Source organism: Panthera tigris, chromosome B4 (genome assembly GCF_018350195.1).
Source record: "Panthera tigris isolate Pti1 chromosome B4, P.tigris_Pti1_mat1.1, whole genome shotgun sequence".
NCBI classification, from domain to species: Eukaryota; Metazoa; Chordata; class Mammalia; order Carnivora; family Felidae; genus Panthera; species Panthera tigris.
The window spans coordinates 87,410,017-87,431,625 of NC_056666.1; the positions used below are offsets into that span (position 1 = coordinate 87,410,017).

General features: G+C 35.3%; 1 protein-coding gene across 4 annotated transcripts in view; it reads left to right on the plus strand.

Moving 5' to 3' along the window:
* Positions 1-21,609, plus strand: part of MON2 (MON2 homolog, regulator of endosome-to-Golgi trafficking) — a 123,422-nt gene that overhangs the window by 81,957 nt on the left and 19,856 nt on the right. For 3 of the 4 annotated variants that reach the window (XM_007075010.3, XM_042992664.1, XM_042992665.1), the window contains exons 23-30: positions 2,141-2,303; positions 3,931-4,224; positions 6,371-6,569; positions 10,366-10,994; positions 15,426-15,569; positions 16,169-16,186; positions 16,470-16,598; positions 20,630-20,820. In XM_007075010.3, coding sequence (XP_007075072.1) covers positions 2,141-2,303; positions 3,931-4,224; positions 6,371-6,569; positions 10,366-10,994; positions 15,426-15,569; positions 16,169-16,186; positions 16,470-16,598; positions 20,630-20,820 — 1,767 coding nt within the window. The remainder of the gene's footprint in view (positions 1-2,140; positions 2,304-3,930; positions 4,225-6,370; positions 6,570-10,365; positions 10,995-15,425; positions 15,570-16,168; positions 16,187-16,469; positions 16,599-20,629; positions 20,821-21,609) is intronic. The other variant, XM_007075011.3, reaches the window with a different exon arrangement.

Below are 21,609 nucleotides of genomic sequence, written 5' to 3' on the forward strand. Positions count from 1 at the left end.
TTTAAGTGACTTTTAAAATTTTATTGTTCATTTATTCTGTGCCTAGTATATTCTAAATACTATGCTTGCTAGTTTCTATGATTACACAGTTGGGTAGCTCTTGCTCTAAAACTAGAATCTTATGGAAAAGGAACAAGGTCTGTGTTAGGATCCTAATAAGAATAGTCTGTTATGCTCCAAAGAATACGATTCCAGTGGGAAGAGCCTGTGTCCCTGGAGTGGGGCTGAGCCAAAATTATGAGGGACCTTACATGCTTTTATAAACTATGTATTTGGATTTGTCCTCAGTACATTTGAGAGACTTTTAGGAGTTTTAAGCAAAGGAACATTGTGATGTGCATTTGAGCTCTATCACTTTAACAGTACCCTGGAGGGGTGGGGGGAAATGAGAGAGCCTGTAGTGCTCTCTAGAGATAGAAAGGAGGAGATGATGGGGCACCTGGGTGGCTCAGTCAGTTAAGCATCTAACTTCGGCTCAGGTCATGATCTCCCAGTTTGTGAGTTCTAGCCCCGCATTGGGCTCTATGCTGACAGCTCAGAGCCTGGAGCCTGCTTTGGATTCTGTGTCTCCCAGTCTGTCTGCCTCTCCCATGCTCATGCTCTGTCTCTCTCTGTCTCTCAATAATAAATAAATGTTAAAAAAAAAAAAAAGACAGGAGGAGATGGATTTGAGCTACTTAGCAGATTCACTATAGAGGTGAAGGGTGAAATAGGAAATAGAATAAGGAATGACTCCCACATTTCTGACTTAGGCAGCTTAATGAATGGTGGTGGTATTAACTAAGTAGTAAGTACTGAAGGAAGAGCAAAATGGACTTGTTTAGTTTAAAGTGAAACATTGCAGTGGAAAGGTCTATTAGATGTGTGGATATATTTGTCTCATTCTGCAGCAGAACTCATGCCATCTTACATGATGACTAGTTGAGGAGTTTTGTATGGTTGAAATGCTTGAGACTATTATGGAAAATTGATCTTTCTTATTTATTTGTAGTAGTAAATTTCCTTAAATTCTACAAAATACTGGGATGATTAAAGTGGAAGGAAGCCAGCGATAGCTTAAATCAAGCTAAAATTTCTTCTCCTAATTTACAGTGCAGTTATAAAATAGGATGTTGTTGTAAGATATTATTTAGTACATGTAAAACAGGAAGTACATGACATAGCAAACAGTAAGTGTTAGCTATTATAATTCACTTTTGTTATTATTTTTCCCCACTGCCATTTCTCTCTAAAGTCAAATGCTTCTTTAAAAAAAAAAAATGTTTATTTATTTTTGAGAGAGAGAGAGAGAGAGAGAGAGAGAGAAAGAGAGACCACAAGCAGGGAAGGGGCAGAGAGAGAGGGCCAGAGGATCTGAAGTGGGCTCTGCACTGATAGCATAAAGTCCAATGAGGGACTTGAACTCAATGAACCATGAAATCGTAACCTGAGCCAAAGTCAGTCACTCAAGGAACAAGCCACACAGGTGCCCCTAAAGTCAAATACTTCTTATTCTCTTCATTTGAAATTCAAAGTATACTATTTTCTTATGCAGACTAGATGGATTATTTTAAATGAGATATACATAAAAAAGAATGGGGAACTCATTTTCATTATGTGTCTATTTGCATATATGCTGGGCACCATGCTAGATTTGTGGGATATAGTGGTGAGAAAGTAGCTATAGTCAATTTCCTTTTTTTGTTAATGTCTAACTTTTGTTTGGCTGGTTGATACAAAATCCTTTCTTCAGTTTTGTTTGTTAATTTATTTAAGTATAAGTATCTCTTTTACATTTATGTAAATGTTAAAATACCGAATGACCTATATTAGGGGAGATTTTTTGGTCCAAATTTTAAAGTTTATTTTTATTTATTTTGAGAGAGAGCATGAACAAGGGAGGGGCAGAGAAAGACAATCCCAAGCAGACTCTGCACTGTCAACGAGGAACCTGACATGGGGCTCGAACTCAGGAACCTTGAGATCAGGGCCTGAACTGAAATCAAGAATCTGATGCTTAACCTACTGAACGACCCAGGCACCCCTCTTGTTCAAATTTTAGAATAGAATTTAACTTGGTTCAAATTATTGTAAGGTGTATATTTTTACTTACATTTCTTTTAAGTGCATAAATATATATTTATTTTTCATTTTTTTTTAGAGAATCCTTGATACGAACTGCATTCCAGTGTCTTCAGTTGGTTGTGACAGATTTTCTACCAACAATGCCTTGCACATGCCTGCAGATTGTTGTAGATGTAGCAGGTAGCTTTGGACTTCATAACCAAGAACTTAATATTAGTTTAACTTCAATAGGTTTATTGGTAAGTATTACTGCCTTTCTTGTGATCATATAATTTAGAAATCATTGTTAGGCAATTAAGAATGAATGCTAAGCAAATAGGCTTTTTGTTTTATGGGGGTTGTTTGAATGACATTTAAATGCTAAACTTTTATTTTGCATGAAGGATTAAATGACATAATTTAAGAAATAATTCATTGATAGAATATTTGGAATAATTTTTATCTATTGAGCTGAAATTTTGCTTTAAAAGGTTTGTCATGAGAGGATTTAGTAAACAAGTAATAGTACATAAAAGAGAAATATTTATTTGACTCTCGTGTAAGGATTAATTGATTTTCAATATTGTTTTAGTAGCAACATTTTCATCTACTACTTATTTAGTAAATAAAGCTCCAATAAAAGTCTTTACATGGTCCTGTAGTTCATCCACTCTGCTTCGTTAGCTACTAGAAGGCATATGTTAATGGAAGAGCCTTGACTGTGGGAACAGATATACTTGTATTTTAATTCTCTGTGCCTGTTGTTAATTGTTTAATGACTGACCTTTTGAGCCTCATTTTACTTACTTTGAATGTAGAAGTAAAATCTAAGTTAGGATGTTATTAATATTACATTAATAAACAAAGCTGTTTCCAATATAAATGCATTTAAAGGCAATTATTTACATTTTTAAAAGTTTATTATAAGCCAAAAGTTTTTACTTATTTATTTTTATTTTTTTAAAGTTTATGTATTTTTGAGTGGGGGAGCATGAGCAAGAGAGGGGCAGAGAGAGAGGGAGAGAGAATCCCAAGCAGATTCAGCACTGTTAGCGAGGTGCCCAACATGGGGCTTGAACTCCTGAACCATGAGATCAGGACCTGAGCTGAAATGAAAGAGTCTGACACTTTTAACCTTCTGAGCCACCCAGACGCCTCTATAAGCCAGAAAATTTTAAAGTCAGATATCCCTCACAAGCTAGATAAGTTACTATTAAAATGTAATCATAGGAAAGAAAATAAGCACACATATAGAATCCCTCCCAAAGAGTATTTAATTCAGTGTTGACTATATTATTGCCTGGTGTCACCTCTTATATTTATGTTTATAGGATTCTCTACATTTTTATCATTGGTGTAATTCTCATTAATTCATACACTGTACTGTGGTTGAGAATGAGGTCATAAGCTACGTTAGGATATAGTAATTGTTCTATGAAATTATAAAATGTCATTAAATGATATTAAAGAACTGTTAATAATTTTTTTGGTGTCATAATGGTATCATGGTTAATTTTTTATAAAATATAGGCACGAAATAAATATGCCAAAATGTTAATAATAGGTTTTGGGTACATTGATATGGTGATACATTTTCCCTGTTTTTTGTTTTGTTTTATTTTGTATGTTCTTGAAATGTTTCATAACAAAAATATTTAAAAATATTAATGTCAGCACAAGATTGTTTCCCCATATTCTCCTGAAATCAGATGGAGACATATGACAGAGATGTTTTCAAATCTATTCTGCTAGAAAAGGAATTTCTGAAGTGACTTTTTAAGGTTTTGTTTCTGAAAGTTAAAGCAACCAATCATGTATTGAATATTTATTTATGTGTTTAAAATAAAATCTGTGAGTGAAATGGTATTTTTCTACTTTGCTCTTTAGTGGAATATTTCAGATTATTTTTTCCAAAGAGGGGAAACTATTGAAAAGGAATTAAATAAAGAAGAGGCAGCACAGCAAAAACAGGCAGAAGAAAAAGGAGTGGTTTTAAATCGGCCCTTCCACCCTGCACCACCGTTTGATTGCTTGTGGCTGTGTCTTTATGCAAAATTGGGTGAACTATGTGTGGACCCCCGTCCTGCTGTGAGGAAAAGTGCAGGGCAAACTCTGTTTTCAACAATTGGTGCACATGGAACTTTGTTACAGCATTCAACATGGCATACTGTTATTTGGAAGGTATTGTGTATTAGCCTGAGTTATTAGCATTTGAGACAGATTTAAAAATTTTTCAATTAAATTTGTTCTTACTAATTTTTAAAGAAGAATTTCCATGCATTTGTGCTTTTGGCCAGACAAAATGTTAGTTTTGTCCTGCTATAAGTTACACCATGGAGCAAATTACATATTGAAAGCCTATTCTCTCTTTTTCTATCTTCATCTCTTAATATCTGTCTCTGATTTCTGCCTTTGTCCCTTTTTTCTCCCTGTTTTTCCAAGTGGCAAAACCACATAATTGAAATGTAATCAACTACGAATTTTATAAATGAAAGAATATCAACAATAGTGAAATTTACTTGCAGACTAAGCAAACAGAAGTAACCTCTAAGTGTTAAATTCTGTATGTTTGTTCATTAAATATACAGTTTCATTTTTTCTTTTTCTTTTTTATCCTCTAAGCCTTTTTTACAAAACTAACAGCTTATTATTGAGCATCTCCTCTTTGCTTTCCTTTTTGGTTCTGTCTGTTCCATTTTAATACAAGTCTGTTCAAGGGCACCTGGGTGCCTTAGTCCGGTAAGCATCTGACTCTTGATTTTGGCTCAGGTCATGATCTCACAGTTCATGGGATCGAGCCCCGTGTTGGGCTATGTGTTGACAGCAGGAACCTGCTTATAACCCTTACTTTCCCACTCTGTCCTTTCCCTCCTCACGTGTGTGTTCTCTCTTTCTTTCTCTCTCTCAAACTAAATAAACTTAAAAATAAACCTGAAAAATAAAATAAAATAAATAAAATAAAATTCTGCTCATCGTCTTTACACTGCTTTTGTGAATTTCTGAGATCAGTTAAGTTTGGTAATAGGCAACATAGTAAATCCTAATTGTATTTAACAATTTTTCTTCAATTTAATAAAAAAGACTCCAGAATGTCTTCTTAAAAAATTAATAATGTACCCATGCTTTGGGCTCTGGGCAGATGATGTGGAGCTGCTTGGGATTCTCTCTTCTTCTCTCTCTGCCTTTCCCCCCCCCGCTCACGTTCTCTTTTGCTGTGTCTCTCTCTCCAAATCAGTAAATAAACATTTAAAAAATTAATGTGCATTTACTAATAAAAATAATTAAAATCTCTTCTCCTTCCCCTGTGTTCTGTTTCAGCTCTATCTGTTGGCTCTTATTCAGATCATAAACATGCTTTAGTCTCCCTTACTAGTATTTTAAAAAACAAACTGATATTTTCTCTGATTCCTATTTTCATTTTAAACAGCTTTATTGTTAATCTTGCTGCCTAATTCTCAGTGAATTTTTTTCCTTCCTCACCTCTCCTGCATTCTCTTGACCCTTTAATATGATTTCTAGATTATTCTAATTCAAAGCCTCTTAAACCTTAGTAACAGAGTCCCCTTGAAGTCTTACCACCCCCAGACCCCCAGAGTTTGTGATTTTTTTTGATCCCCCTGTCACAGAGCCTGAGAATTTGCATGTCTGTGAATTTCTTGGGTGATGCTATGCTGTTGGTTCTGAGACCATATTTTGAGAACCACAGAAATTGTTCATAGGCTACAGGTAGTCTTCTAATTGCCAAAATGTTCGCCCTAAGTTTAGTTCTTATCCTACTCATTTTTTTTTTTTTTTGGTAGCATTTAATACTGTTGGCTATTTTCTCCTTGAAATTTCTCTTCCCTTGGCTTCTGTTTCACAGAATGCTTTTGCTTGTCTTTTTCATTTTTATTTTTTTTCTTCAACTCCTTCCCCTGAATCTACGCTTTAAATGTAAACATTCTCCAAGTCCCAGACACTTCCTGCTTGATATTTTCAAGCACCCTCATCTAGTCCCGAAACTTGAGTTATAACCTCTATTTAGATGTCTTCTATAATTCTGTTTTTTGCCTGGACTGAATTCCTTAGCTTCAGTCCCTTCTTACACATTACCCCATAGATGCTCTGTTGATACGTCAACAAGTCTTAGAAAATATCCAATCAAATTAAAACATTTTTCATATTCTATAACTTCAAGTATAAACTTAATATAATACTTCTATTTTTTCTAATATATTGGATTGATCTGTCTGATGTAATTTCTTGTGACTTTTGTTGTGACAGTTCTTAATTGCTATGCTTTTATTTAAGCTATGTTATTTTTATATGCATTTTTATAAATATTCAGGTTCTCTTTCATCTATTGGACCGAGTTCGGGAATCTTCTACCACTGCAGACAAAGAAAAGATTGAGTCTGGAGGTGGGAATATTCTCATTCATCATTCAAGGGACACAGCAGAGAAGCAGTGGGCAGAGACCTGGGTTTTAACATTGGCCGGAGTAGCAAGAATCTTTAACACTAGAAGATATTTACTGCAACCTTTAGGTATATATGCATTTTTCCCTCTAGTTAAACAAGTAACTCATTTTAAAGGCAATTTGAAAAATTTAGGAGATTTTTAAAAAATTTGTATATAATGCTACTTCCCAAGAATAATGAGTCTTAATGTCAGTTTTTGTTTATGTGTGGTGTGTGCATAAGCATACACAGTTTCATTCATTTTGTTGAGAAAATGTGTAATTTACCTCATATGGGCTAGCCTCTAGGGGATACAATGATGAATAAAATACACAACATCTTTGTTGTCATGGGCATAAGGGAATAACTGTAATTACATAAATAAATGCAAAATTGCTACAGTGATAAATGCTACAAAGGAGTGGTGCTTTGTAAGCTTATAATAGTTATTTGACCAGGCCTATGAGTTCCAGGTAAGCTTCCCTAAGGAAGCAGTATTTTACCTGAGGTCTGAATGGTCAGTAGTAGTTCCATCAGGCAAGGGTAGGATGAAATGTGAAGAATTTTATAGGCAGAGAGAATGTGTAAATGTCAATAATACTGAGATTGAGAAGCCCCAGTGTAGATTATACCTTCAGTTCTGATGATAGTGGTGAGGGGGGTAGAGAAAAGTGAATGGAACAGAAATACTGGTTTATAAAATTATGAGCATGCTGTACATATTATTGCATTTTTACAAATTATTATTTTATATTTGGCTTTTTTGTTCCTGTTTATGTTAAAGCATAAGCATATTTATTCTTTCCATCAGCAGTTTTGTGTGTTCTTCATGTTCATTTTTTCCTTTTTTTTACCAAAAGTAGTCTCTAATGTTTGATCCTTTTTGCTCTCCTAGAGCTTAATGTTAAATGTATATAAAAATCCTAGCTTTTTATTTCCATATAAAATTTACATAAAATGAAATGTACCAGTCTTAACTATATATTTGCTGAGTTTTGACAAAATAAGCATCATTTTTAATACGTCTGTGATAGGGCACCTAGATGGCTCAGTTGGTTAAACGTTGGATTCTTGATTTTGGCTCAGGTCATGACCTCACACTTTATGAATATGAGCCCTGAGTGTGAAGCCTGCTTGGGATTCTCTCTCATTTCCTCTCTCTTTACCCCTCCCCTATTCATGTTCTCTCTCTCAAAATAAACTTAAAAAAACAAAAACCAAAAAACTTCCATGATAGTTACTTTATTTTAAAAGCTAAAACCTGGGGCACCTGAGTGGCATAGTTGGTTAAGTGTCAGACTTTGGCTCAGGTCATGATCTCATGGTTCATGAGTTTGAGCCCCACATCAGTCTCTGGGCTTACAGCTTGGAGCTTGGAGCTGGCTTTGGATTCTGTGTTTCCCTCTCTCTCTCTCTCTTTGCCCCTCCCCCCCCCCCCCCCCCCCCCCCCCGTCTCTCTCTCTCTCAAAAATAAACATTAAAAATTTTTAAAAGTATGGGGCACCTGAGTGGCTTAGTCAGTTAAATACCCAACTTCGGCTCAAGTCATGATCTCAGTCGGTGGGTTCAAGCCCCAAATCAGGCTCTGTGCTAAAAGCTCAGAGCCTGGAGCCAGCTTCAGATTCTGTGTCTCCTTCTCTCTCTCTCTCTGCCCTCCCCTGCTCACACTCTGTCTCTCAAAAATAAACATCAAAAATTAAATAAATAAATAAATAAATAAATAAATAAATGTAAAACCTAATAAATATCTAGTTTTTTAAAAATGAAGGCTGTTTGTGTAGCTTTAGTAGTTTTTTATAATTTGAATATTGGAAAATGGTCTGTATTATTTTAAAATAAGGTTCATATTTTCAACATAACCATGAACAATATATACTTACATCTAGTCTTTTAGAATGTGTACTTTTTCCTAGGTATAGAATATTTTAAAAGAGGAATTACAGGGTTTTCCTTCCTGTGGTATGGAATATTCTAAATATGAGATTGAGTCCCCATTCTGATGTCAGCTCAAGTCATGGTCTCATGGTTCCTATCGAGCCCCATGAGCAGAGTCTATTTGTTTGGGATTCTCTCTCTCCCTCTTTCTCTGCCCCTTCTCCACTTGCACACACGTGCTCTCACTTTCAAAATAAACAAACTTTTAAAAAATCTGTTTTTTATTGTATGTAAGTTATACCTCAATTTTTAATAAAAAAAAAAAAAAAACGTGGAAAGGAAGAGGCATATAACTGGCCAGGTGTTATTTTTTGTCCTGTATAGGCAGAGTAGTACCTATTGTTTCATCCCAGAACTACTTCCAGCTTTTCTGTTAACTGATTGCTTCCTCAGAAATATGAGGAAAAATTTAAAAATTTACTCACTTATAGCCTTTGTGAAATGACTTTAAACCTTAATTATTTATGTATTTCACAGCCTACTTATGTCACCCTGCTTTGGAAAATGTCAGTTCTTCTGATTTTTGTGTTAAATGCATGTATGTGGGTAATAAGCCATTCTGTTAACAAAGCCATTGGGGTAAATTGCTCTAGGAACAAGGTCATTTTTGTTGGGTTTCATAGAAACAGACTACATGTGGCTGTAAAGAACTTCAACATAAATGTGCTTACCTGGTCATAGGAGTAGAACAAGAGATTGGATTGATCAGTGGAAGCCAACAACTGCCACTCAGCCCATACTCTGCTGTGGGTGGGTCAGCAGACTCCATTTCACATGAGAGGAGCAGATTTAGACTCAAAGTTGTAAAAAGGCAGTCTCTTCTTTATGGTGCAGTTTCTTCTGGTGACTCACTGTAATTGGGAAGAAATGTTTAAGAAAATTCTACAACGAAATAAAAGAAGAATTCTGCAGCTCTAAGTTATTAAAATATGAAAAGGCGTGAAGTTGAGATTTCATGAGTAGAGCATAGTGTATTTTAAAAACTTAGGCCAATAAAAAATACATATTATTCTGTTATAATTTGTAACTTTTCCAATATGTTTAAGAGTGAGAACATCTTATCTTAATCATTAAATAAAGGTAGATGAGTAAATCAAAGTTGTTACTGAAAAGCTTTTGTTTTTACCCTCTTACATTTTTATTCTGTTTTCCGTAGGCAGAAATAACTAGGAAATAGTGTGAACATGTGTATATACATTTATAGAGTTTTGTTTTTAATATTTTTTATTTAATTTTTTTTTTTTTTTTTTAAATTTTAGAGAGCATAAGTGAGGGAAGGAGGCAGAGAGAGAGAAAGAATTAAGTAGGCTCAACGCTCAGTGCAGAGTCCCTGATGCAGGGCTCAATCCCATGACCTGGGGCTTGATCCCACCACCCTGGGGTCACGACCTGAACCTAAATCAAGAACTGGTCTCAACCAACTGAGCCACACAGGTGCCCCTATAGAGTTTTGTTCTTAAGACCAAAACATTGCTATACTCATCCTCTTCTTGGTGCCCTTTGTCCCTAGATCTGAAAAAAATTTTTTACTTGATATTTGGGTTTCATTGATTTTCTTTTTTTTTAATTAAAAAAATTTTTTTATTTATTTTTGAGAGAGACAGAGTAAGAACACAGGAGGGACCGACAGAGAGGGAGACACAGAATCCGAAGCATGATCCAGGCTCTGAGCTGTCAGCACAGAGCCCGACATGGGGCTTGAACTCACAAGCCATGAAATCATGACCCAAGCCGAAGTCAGACGGCTGAAGTCAGAGGCCTAACTGACTGAGCCACCCAGGCACTCCAAGGTTTCATTGATTTTAATTCACACTGTTAGTACCTTAGTACTTGATCATATTTCTTCAGTTTTATAAGAATTTAAGCAGAAAAATAAATTGTAAAGTTTGCAATAGTCTGAGAAATCTTGACCATTTTGATAGATTTTGTTTTTCTCTTCCCGATACAGGAGATTTTTCAAGAGCATGGGATGTTCTTCTTGACCATATACAATCAGCTGCACTCAGCAAAAACAATGAAGTATCTCTGGCTGCCCTGAAAAGCTTCCAGGAAATTTTACAGATTGTGTCCCCCGTCAGAGACTCAGATAAGCCCGAGACACCACCTGCAGTTAATGTACCTGTGCCTGTCCTGCTAGGGTCCATATCAGGCCCTGGCCTGAGTAGACCGTTTGTAAGAACAGATTCCATTGGAGAGAAACTTGGACGATACAACAGCTCTGAGCCACCCATAGTTACTGATGAGCTTGAAGATTTGAATCTCTGGTGGGCTGCGTGGAATACCTGGTATAGAATTGGATCGGAAAGCACTAAGCCTCCTGTTACTTTTGACAAATTGACTTTCATCCCCAGCCAGCCTTTCCTTACAGCTTTAACTCAAATATTCCCAGCTCTCTACCAGCACATAAAGGCTGGTTTCAGCATGGGCGACTTGCAGAAGCTGGGAATCACACTGCATAGTGCTGTGTCAGTCCCCATAAGTTCAGACGCGTCCCCTTTCATTCTTCCATCTTATACTGAAGCAGTTTTGACAAGTTTACAAGAAGCTGTGCTTACAGCTTTAGATGTTCTCCAGAAGGTAATAGAGTTTCAGTGGCTGTCTAAACAATAACGTGTGTGGTTCTCTGGAAGTTTTTTAGTTTGCCACATATTTTTTAAGATAAATTCTGGATCAGCAAGATTGTTGTATATGCATACTTTCAGATTAACCCAAGGTTCTAAACATCCAGTTACTTTAAAAACTTAGGGCTTTCTGATGTATTTGAAAAGGTAATTCAGGTTTATTTTGAGAGAGTTTCAGAAACTGCCTGTATCCTTTTTTTTCTATTCACCAACATTTTTGGTTTGATTATGCAGCTCTTCACAAGAGGGTATATACTTCTCTGAATAACAGCTTTAGTGGAGTACTTCTATAATTAGAAAATCAATAAGTTATGGGATTGTATATATCTGTATTTTTTCATTGTACTTAAATTTAGCTCTGGAATTGTTGGAAGCTTATATTTTAAAAAAAGAAGTAAGAATAAATTTAAAAGTATGTTTCTCACAGAAATTGCAAAAAGATAGATTTTACCTATGTGTGTTTTGTTACTGTGAAAAAGTTACTAAAACAGACCTAAAAATCATTGAGCAAATTCCAACTAGCAGGCAAAACCAGATCAGAATCAAAGAGTTCTCTAAACCAGCAAGGTAATTGTTGGCACAATTCACAACAACCAAACTGCTAAACAGAGAAATGCCAACCGAGGAGCCAGCAATTCCAGCAAAGTCGCTGTGACATTCTAGCAAAATTAGAATGGAACTAGATTCTGATTACTCATGTGTTACCAGATTTGTGTATGGCAGATCGTTTTCTAATTAGCTGATTGCATTATATCCAGCTGGAATGATGAAAACTTTCACAGTGAAAGTAGTGGTTTCTGCTACACCAGAATACCTCTTCACTGGCTCTGGAAGAAGTCTAGCTGTGCAGTAACCTTGATCTCTTTAACCCTAGTTGTTTGTGCAGAGAAACAAATTGTGTAGAAACTTAAATTTTAAGAGAATCTGACATTTAAAAAAAATTTATTGTAGGGTTATCAGTTTTCCACAATTGAAATCAAAATAGCTGTTTTTATTTTCAGTGAAGAAAAAAAGTAGCCTGTTAGTACCTACTTTTCCCCCCTTGATTGATCATGCACATGTTACTTATGCAGTGCCCTGGAGGGAATTGAAAAGTTATTCTGTCAGCAAAACAAAGCACAGACCTTAAGTGATGTTTATAATCTACAACACGCATTTAGATGTTAGATTCAGGTTTTTATAAACAAAGAAATAACAACAAACCTCCAAAATTCTTTTCAAGGAAAGAAATTATATAATTTTATTTATGTATGTATGTATGTATGTATGTTTAATGCTTTTTATTTTGGGGAGAGAGAGAGAGACAGAGAGTGCAAGCAGGGGATGGGCAGAGAGAGAGGGAGTCACAGAATCCAAAGCAGGCTCCAGGCTCTGAACTGTCAGCACAGAGCCTGATGGGGGCTCAAACTCCCTAACCGCGAGATCACCTGAGCCAAAGTCGGACGCTTGACTGACTGAGCCACACAGGCTGTATAATTTTATTTTTAAAAGCTCTGCTTTAGCAGTGTGAGAACAAGTAGAATCATTTACTTCAACTACTAGGAACTTTTTCTGAGCTTTTACTAGTTTTGAAAACAACATATACCTTCATTCTGAAACTTAGGAAGCCTTATTTATTGTTCATTTGTATCAACTGATGCAATTTTGCATTACTAATTCTCACTCTAGCTGTTGTTTATTACTTCTATAATTATCTAAAGGGTATTTTATAACACTTGAATATGATTCAGACATATGGTGTCTTTAATATTTCCTAATGGAAAAAGTAAGATATTTCACTATCAGTAAAAGTGTTTCTGTATTTTTTTCCCACGTGTGTCAGAAAATTTTTTCATAAGCAAAATTTACTTGCTTTGGGACTTTATAATTAAATTAGTTTTCCAACAAAACTTTTTATTGGTTAAAGATAATTTCCTTTGTAAAAAACTCATTTTTTATTTCACGTTTACCCTTACATATTTCAAAGCTACAGAGTGACAGTCTTCTCTTGGTTTTTAAATCACTAGATCCCACTAAATTGATTTAGTTATGTATGCTAATTAATTTTTCTTGGCCAAGATATTTTGACAAGCGTGGGACCTGAGAATTTGATTCTGTTTTCCCTGAGTTCTGAGGTCAGGAGACTGCATCTGTCTTATTTATTACTAAACTTCCAGTCAGATGGCTGGACGCTGTATCTGCCTCCATCATCAAGACTGTTGGAGGGGTACTCCAGGAGACACTGGCACATTGTGTGTGAATGGTGCCCAGGGAGTTGTGCAGTGCAGCCCTGCCTGCTGCTTAATGGGGCAAGTTTCTGACTCTCTTTATTCATGAGCTTCCTAATCTATAAAATGAAAATGATAAATCTACAATTTTTTTTCTTATTAAGTGGGATTTGCAAGGCATTTACTGCTGGGCACAGTTAAACATTGAGTGAATGTTAGCTGTTACTGTCTGTATCATCAAGTTCCCTGGCATAGATCTTAGTATCTGAGTTGAGGGGGCAAAAAAAAGTCTTTGTATAAGTAGGCACTGAATGAATTATTGTTTAAGGACTTAATAAGAGAAACCTTGAACCACGGGAGAGGTTGGATGTCCATTTTCTGTTCTTGTTTTCACATACAGTTTTCAAACTGGACTAATAGGAAATGTGCAGCTTGCTGACTGATTCTTAGCTTTTGAACTGAAATCTGTTATCAGGTTCATACTGTAGTTTTTTCTGATATACAAATTTAAGAATACTGAAAGAAAACCAATAACTTTTTCTTAGATGGAGGTTTTTTTTTTTTAATGTCAATTCAATAGTATGCATTTTAAGATCCTGGAATTGCTTATTAAGCCAGCTATAACAATACAGTATGTTTTCTTTTTATAAATAGCCACTGAAAATTGAAATATGTAGTCAAAGTCATTGTTTGGTGCTAAGATATTTCCAGAGAAACTGTTAATACTTAGTTTTGTAAGGTAATCATATGGGCTTTACTTTTTTTTAGTCCTTGAAACTTAAGAATCCACTTAGGATAATTATTTCTTTTTCACAGTAATTACTGCTTATTTACTTCTGAGAATTAAGACTCAGCAAGAGCTTAATAAAAAAGAAAGTGAAATTTAACAGAAGCAGTCAGTAGAGTGATTTTTTTAGGCTGTATACCATTCAGATTCCTCTAATTCACTATTACAGAGAAAAATAACCAAATATTGAGAGATAGTATTAGATATCTTTTTTTTTTTTTTTTTTTTACATTGTATTTATAGGATGATCTAACTTAGGTATGGGCAGCACTTTGCTTATCTACTTTATATTTCAAGACACTTTTCTCTAAAACTTCAGTTATAACTAAATGGCTCTGTCTTCTCTGAGGGAAGATAAAATTAATCTATTACCTGACAGATCAAAAAGCCATGGGTTCTGGAAAAACATAAATGTTGTGTGCATCTTTTTAAAGGAATTCCCTAAAAATTTGAAATGCTTTAAATTTTGATCTAGTATTTTGAGAGTATTCAAGTGCAGAATGATTATGTTTTTTGTTTTGTAAATAAAGCACAAGTGTATTTTAGATACTACATAAATACTATCATTGAGTATTTTTCACACAGAAAAGAAACATTAAAACAGGAATTTGTGAAAGGATGGGAGGAGAAAACACATTTGTTGCTAGAAAAAATGAAAATATAAGACTCATTTTAAGTACTTTCAGGCTATCTGAAGTAATTAAAATCTGTAGTGTCAGGATATGTATTTTATTCTGTTTTATCAAATTATTTATAGCAATAAGTTTAATTTCTATTAAAAATTTTAAATTCTTTTGTTGTAAATCAAGTCTGTATATTTAGATATATTAGACATTAAATATACACTGCCATGTCAAAAAATTCACATATACATTTCTTTTAGAAACAAATTTTCACACATTTTCCCAATGATGGTATACATGATTATTTGTTAAAGTTAGGAGACTAAGCATAGTGCAGAAATCAGCTGTCATTTCAGTGAACTGATGCCATTTCTTAAATAGAAGTCAGTATCAGTCAATATCCTCTTGGTCAGTGAAGCATTCTTGATGACCTAATGGCTGTATTACTGAACAAATGATCGGATTGTGGAACCTCAGGACTGCCTGGGACTCCTCTTCAAGTGCTTGCTCTTTTTCTAGCCTGTTAAGTAATAAATCACACTTTTTATTAAAAGGCATTTTTTAGCTGATCAACACAGTTAGCTTACACTGTATTCAATAATAGCTTAAAATAGCTTGTAATAGCTGTGTCCTTCAGGGCTTATAAAAGATTGTATAATGCTTATATAAAATAGGACAGTCTTTCAGATTCTTTGGTTAAGTGCATATACAGTGAAGAACTTATTGGAATTTAGATTATCCATTCTATTGTTCATATTTTGCTTTTATAGGCCATCTGTGTAGGGCCAGAAAACATGCAGATAATGTATCCAGCTATATTTGACCAGTTACTGGCATTTGTGGAATTTTCCTGTAAACCTCCACAGTATGGACAGCTGGAAACAAAGCACATTGCAAATGCAAAATATAATCAGGTAATTTACTCTAAATTATATTTTCTCTGTAAGATTTCATGCCTTATTAACAGTTCCACTTAAGATGGACTTTTGAGTATCTCAGAAATTTGTCATTTACAAATAAACTTTCATATGTCTGTTAACAGTTTAAACTGAAAAGAAACACTTTTTGGAAAACCTTTTCTGTGTTCCATTTTTTTCTTGTTTTTGACTTTCCTTTCCCAAGTAGTTCTCTAGAAAGTTTGGCCTTTCATGTTACATTTTTCTTCAGAGGTCCTTTCTTGGCTGCCCCACCCCATTACAAAATGGCTTCTAAATCCCTAAGCCTAATCTTGTCTAAATATCTGTAATACAAAATGAAGAAATCTGTGTGTGCTAAATAAATTGTCTACTGCTGGTGTGAAATGTAGTTGGATTTTATGTCAAAGATTTTTATAGCCATAGTTGGCAAATTTTGGCTTTGTTTTGGCTTAGAGGAAAAGTAAGTTTCTGAATGCATGCACAGGCTGATTTTGTTCCCTCAACATAAAATAATTTTACATCATCCGAAAAGTAGTTTTAATGTGTATTAACTTTTCTCATTCTATTTGTCTTGCAACACAATGGAATCACAATAGATCCAACTATTTGCACCGGTGAGTTAAATTTCCTAAAATTGTCCTAACCTATTGGCAACAAGTAAAACACATCCTTCCCAGTACTTGATAGAATGCTCTCTGCTTTTTCTGATAGTTTTAATTTTTGCCTGGCTGAAAATTACTCTTTCATGAAGTACGTATCTCTTTGAAAACTTTGCATGTGATATAATCTTGACCTAAAACCAAGGACTGAACTTTAAGACAAAGAAGGTTTCTCTTTGAAAACAACATAATTTAATCTCATTTATTTTTAACTCCATGTGAAAATATTACTTTTTAGGCGGAATGGGTAGCCTTGAATTATGTACCGTTTGCTGAAAGGTCTTTAGAAGTAGTTGTGGATTTATACCAAAAAACAGCCTGTCACAAAGCAGTGGTGAATGAGAAAGTACTCCAGAATATTATTAAGGTATCTTTTTTTTAATTTCTATACTTTCACTTGATGATGATACTATTATTGAAATTACAGTAAATTATTGAAATTATAGGTAGTGATATATTATCATATATTGAGATAATGGAAAATATTTATATACTTATTTGTAGAGACTTTTCTCCAACATTCATGGATCGTATTTAGGAAGCCATTTTTCTACAGTATGAAAAATTCTTTTTTTTTTTTTTTTAATTCACATCCAAGTTAGCTAGCCAAAGTATGGGAAGAAAAGTTCTTTTTTAAATGAAAAATATTTTGAAGTAAGTATGCATTGGATTTTTTACACTTCTTAAATTTTGCCACATGATAACAAAGTATCCTGTTTCTTATACTTCAAGGTTGATGAGTATTCAGGGAGAAGTTTATAGCCCATTGACTTAACTGATATCATGCATGTCTTTTTTGTTTTTAAAGCCAGTTCCCTAGTGTATGGACAACCATTTGCAAAAACTCATCTCTAGTGGATTATGTCTGATTCTTCCAAAGTCTGTTTCTTGGTTTTTTTTCCCTGTGTTTTGAAGAACACACCTAAACCTTGCCTTCTATAGGCCAATATGAACTGTCTTCCCTCATGGAGAAGGCCTTTCTCTGTTTCAAAGCTCATCCTTCTCTCTGTGTCCCTCCTTTCCTCTTTCCCTCTTTTTTTGTTGGTGACGCTTTGTTTCATTTTCCTTTTAGTCTCATAAACTGTACCTTGGAAAGATGATTAAGCCCTTTATAGAAGAACTTTCTCTCACTTTACTTCCTACTCAAATGGCCCATCCCCTTTCAGCTTTTCTTTCCTTCCAAATTCCTTTAAACAGCTTGTGGCCTTCATCTAAGCTGCCACTCGCTCTCACCCCGCTGCATGCTGGCTTACGTTCATATGGTGCTCCAGAAATGACTTAAAAGTTTAGAAGATCAAATCTTCAAATCCTGTGTGCTTTTCTAATTATCCTCCTTGTCCTATGATACTGCCCTTAACCTTCTTTAAACTCCTTCCCGTGATTTTTGTCATACTCTTTCTTCCCCTCCCTACTCATCCCATTACAGCTGTTCTCTCCTCATTCATTGAGAATAGTTTTTAAGCACCTCTGTTGCCAGGTACTAACTAGTAGAAATTTAAAAATGAGCAAGATAATTCTTACATTTAATAATTCAGTGAAGGGAATATAGAAAAGGCAGACAAAGTATGTTAAGTCCTAAGTGAAGAGTACACAGTGGATTCAGATAGACCTGCCTGAGTGTATTGCTGTTTACTTGCTGCTGTATAATTTTGGGTAAATGGACCTGTCAGAGCGTTTCTCATCTATAAAAGAAGGTTGATACCAATACCACTTATATGTCTTAACTATTGAGAGACTCATTCGAGATAAAGCTTATAATGATACTTGCCAAGTAGTCAGTGCTGAGTAAAAAGTTAGGTTCCCACCTCCCATCCCCCATAGACAAGGAAATAACTGAACTGTCCAGAGGATTTTGGCAAGGATCAACAGAAGTGACACTTGAAGGAGTAATAGATTTGCTAGGGAGAAGGCGAGGGATTAAGCAATGTAAAAGATTGTGGTATTTTTTAAAGAAATTTTGAGAAATTCCATTTACGGAGATGTCAGGACCTAGAATAAGTCTTAAAAAATAGCTATGGTTCTTATAAGCCATCGTAAGGAATCAGACTTTATTCTTTAGCCATTGAAGAGTGACATGAATCAGTTTGTATGTTTCAAAGAATTAAATAATCTTTTTTCTGTACTCCTTCCCCCTACCCCTTTTAAAAAAATGTTTATTTTAAGAGAGAGCTTGTGTGAGCAGGCAGAGAGAGGGAGAGAGAAAATCCCAAACAGGCTATGCACTCACAGTGTGGTGCTTGAACTCAGAGAACTGTGACAGCATGACCTGAGCTGAAATCAAGAGTTGGATGCTTTGGAGCACCTGGGTGGCTCAGTCAAATGAGTGCCCAACTTTGGCTTAGGTCACAGTCTCACGGGTCATGGGTTCGAGCCCCGCATCGGGCTCTGTGCTGATGGCTCAGAGCCTGGAGCCTGCTTCGGATTCTGTGTCTTCCTCTCTCTTTGCCCCTCTCCCGCTCGCACTCTGCCTATCTCTCTCTCAAAGGTAATAAATAAACATTAAAAATAATAAATAAGTAAACATTAAAAAAAACAAGAGTTGGACGCTTAGCTGACTGAGCCACCCATGCGCTCCTATGCTGCCCCTTTCTTGATGCCACTCACTACACTGTATTGTGATTAATTGGACAAGGCTCTTTCTTTCTCAAAAATTGTGAGCTCCGTGGCAGCAAGAGCAGATTTCCCAGTTCCACACAGATTTACTGAGTATATGCTTTAAACCAATCTCCATCTTAGTTGCTTACATGTTTTTAAACAAAAAATGTACAAATCACATAAATCTGTGTGTAACATTCCCTTAATTTCAGTAAAATATTAATTGTAGTAGTTAATTATATTTTTCTTTTATCTAACCTTGAGTTATAAAATGTTAACTTAGACTGGCCCTTGTATAATTTAACACTGTTTTCTTTGCAAATGGCAAACACTCAGCCTCTGATTAGCCTTAACAATAAAAGGGATTTATTGCCATGCTTAGTTGGAAAATTCAGAGATAGAGGGAGGGTTTTAGGATTGGTTTATCCAGTGGTTCTGCAGTGTCAACAAAAATCAAGTTTTTTTTCTCTCCATTCTGCTTTTCCAAAGATTGATTACACCCCATGTTTCTCCTCATAGTTACAGGCTAATAAGGGGTTTGATGTCCAGTACGAGGTGTGTGTATATACGTGGTTCTTATCATATTATTCTTCTTAAGTTTCTAAAATTAACCTTAATTGGACCAGCTTTAGTCCTATGCCCAGTCTTGAACCAGTGATTATGGTCAGGGAAATGGAGTGGATTGATTGGCTTAATGAGCTAATCATCTCTTTACCCTAAATCCCAAATGGAATTGAAGTCAGGTTCCCCCAAAGCACCTGGGGAAAGGAAAGGAATAGATCTGGCTAGGCTAATTATCTCTTAGTGGAGGCCCATTTCATGCTAACATGTAATGGTTCACGAAGTGAGTGAGTAATAATTTGTATGGAGGATGATGAAATTAAGTTTTATATTCACTCCATAACCTTGAAATATGAAAATTTATCTCTGCTACTCTTTATCTTTCTGAGACTAGGATTTTAATATAAAAGTAGGATTTTTACTCTAATGTACATTATCTGCTGATATGCTGAAACTGGGAGTTTGATCAGTCTAGCCTTGTAGTTGCTGGATAGAACTATAGCCAGAGGACTTCATTCTGAACCACCAAATTAGTTCTTTAATTAGCGACCTACCTCAAAAGTTGACCAGTTAAAAAGTAAATCCCAACATCGCAGTCACATCACTATACGTAACTCAGATGCTTTACTCCTGTATCTGCAAGGGTTAAGGAATAAACAGTCTTTCTGAATTATCAAACTTACTGAAATAACTTGGAAAAGGAAAAAGTACATTAAAATGTTAGAGTAGAACATAAAGTTCAAAGAATTTTAGAGATAAAACATAAGACTTCAAAGTATTGATGCTTTAGGTTATATTTACCTAACCAATAGTGAAAAAATACAAGGTGTTGATCTTTCTTAAATGGGAGAACCCCATCAGTCAAATTATTTTCTGCTAGGAAAAATATGGCAGAACGTTCTAATTCTGTAACAGTAAGTTGAGAGAAACTGCGAAATTTTAAGTTTACTATTCCTATCTTTTTGGATAACATCCCTATATTTTATGATGAGAAACTGAAGTTCAAAAGGTTGTTACTCATTCAGGGTCATTGTTTATAAAATGGAAACAGAATATCTTTTTAGGCAGTAGGATTTGAGGACCATGTCTGAAATACTGATTTTTCTAGAAAATAATATCCTTTTTTTAAGTGAAAATACCTGTGCTCTTATTTTTTCTCTTTGCTATAGTTTTTTTAAGTAATTAAAGTTGTATTTACATATTTTAATTAATACATATCTTAAATTGTCTTTATTTTCACAGACCCTTAGGGTTCCTCTCAGTTTGAAATATTCCTGCCCTTCTGAAAGCACATGGAAACTAGCAGTATCTTCTCTCCTCAAAGTTCTTTCTATTGGGCTACCTGTTGCCCGGCAGCATGCTTCTTCTGGAAAATTTGACAGTATGTGGCCAGAACTAGCCAATACTTTTGAAGACTTTCTCTTTACTAAAAGGTCAGCTCATTCAATTTTACAATTAAGACAATCTCTCAAAAAGTACCTGTGATTGATCTAAAAACAATCTTTCTCCTTACTCATTAATAAAGTAATTATTAAGATTGCCATGTTGTATACGAAGCAAGACTGAGTAGACCTTTATCCACTACATACATTATCATGAGCAATGGAGATTTTTGCTTTTTACACTGTTTTTGTTTTTTTAAGCTTATTTATTTATTTTGAGAGAGAAAGAGGGAGAGAGAGAGAGAGCCCATGTGCAGGAGAGGGGCAGAAAGAGAGGGAGAATCCCAAGCAGGCTCTGCGTTGTCAGTGCAGAGCTTGTTGCAGAACTCAATCCCATGAACGGTGAGATTATGACCTCACCTGAAATGAGGAGTCGGAAGCTTACCCCACTGAGCCACCCAGGTGCCCCTACAGTGGTTTTTTTGTTTTTTTGTTTTTTTAAATGTTTATTCTTGAGAGAGAGAGACAGAGACAGAGCAAGAGCTGGGGAGGGGCAGAGCGAGGAGGACACAGAATCCGAAGCAGGCACCAGGCTCTGAGCTGTCAGCACAGTGCCTCACTCGTGGTTCGAACTCAGAAACCGTGAAATCATGACCTGAGCCGAAGTCAGACACTTAACCAACTGAGCCACCCAGGTGCCCTTTGTTTTTGATTTTAAGACAGAAGTCTGTAAGACAATATGGATGCATCATAATTAAGGTTTTAACTTGAGGAAGCTAAGAAGATTTGTTTTTTAAATCTGCTGCCCATTTGACATCGCAAGAGGAAAACAATTGCAAT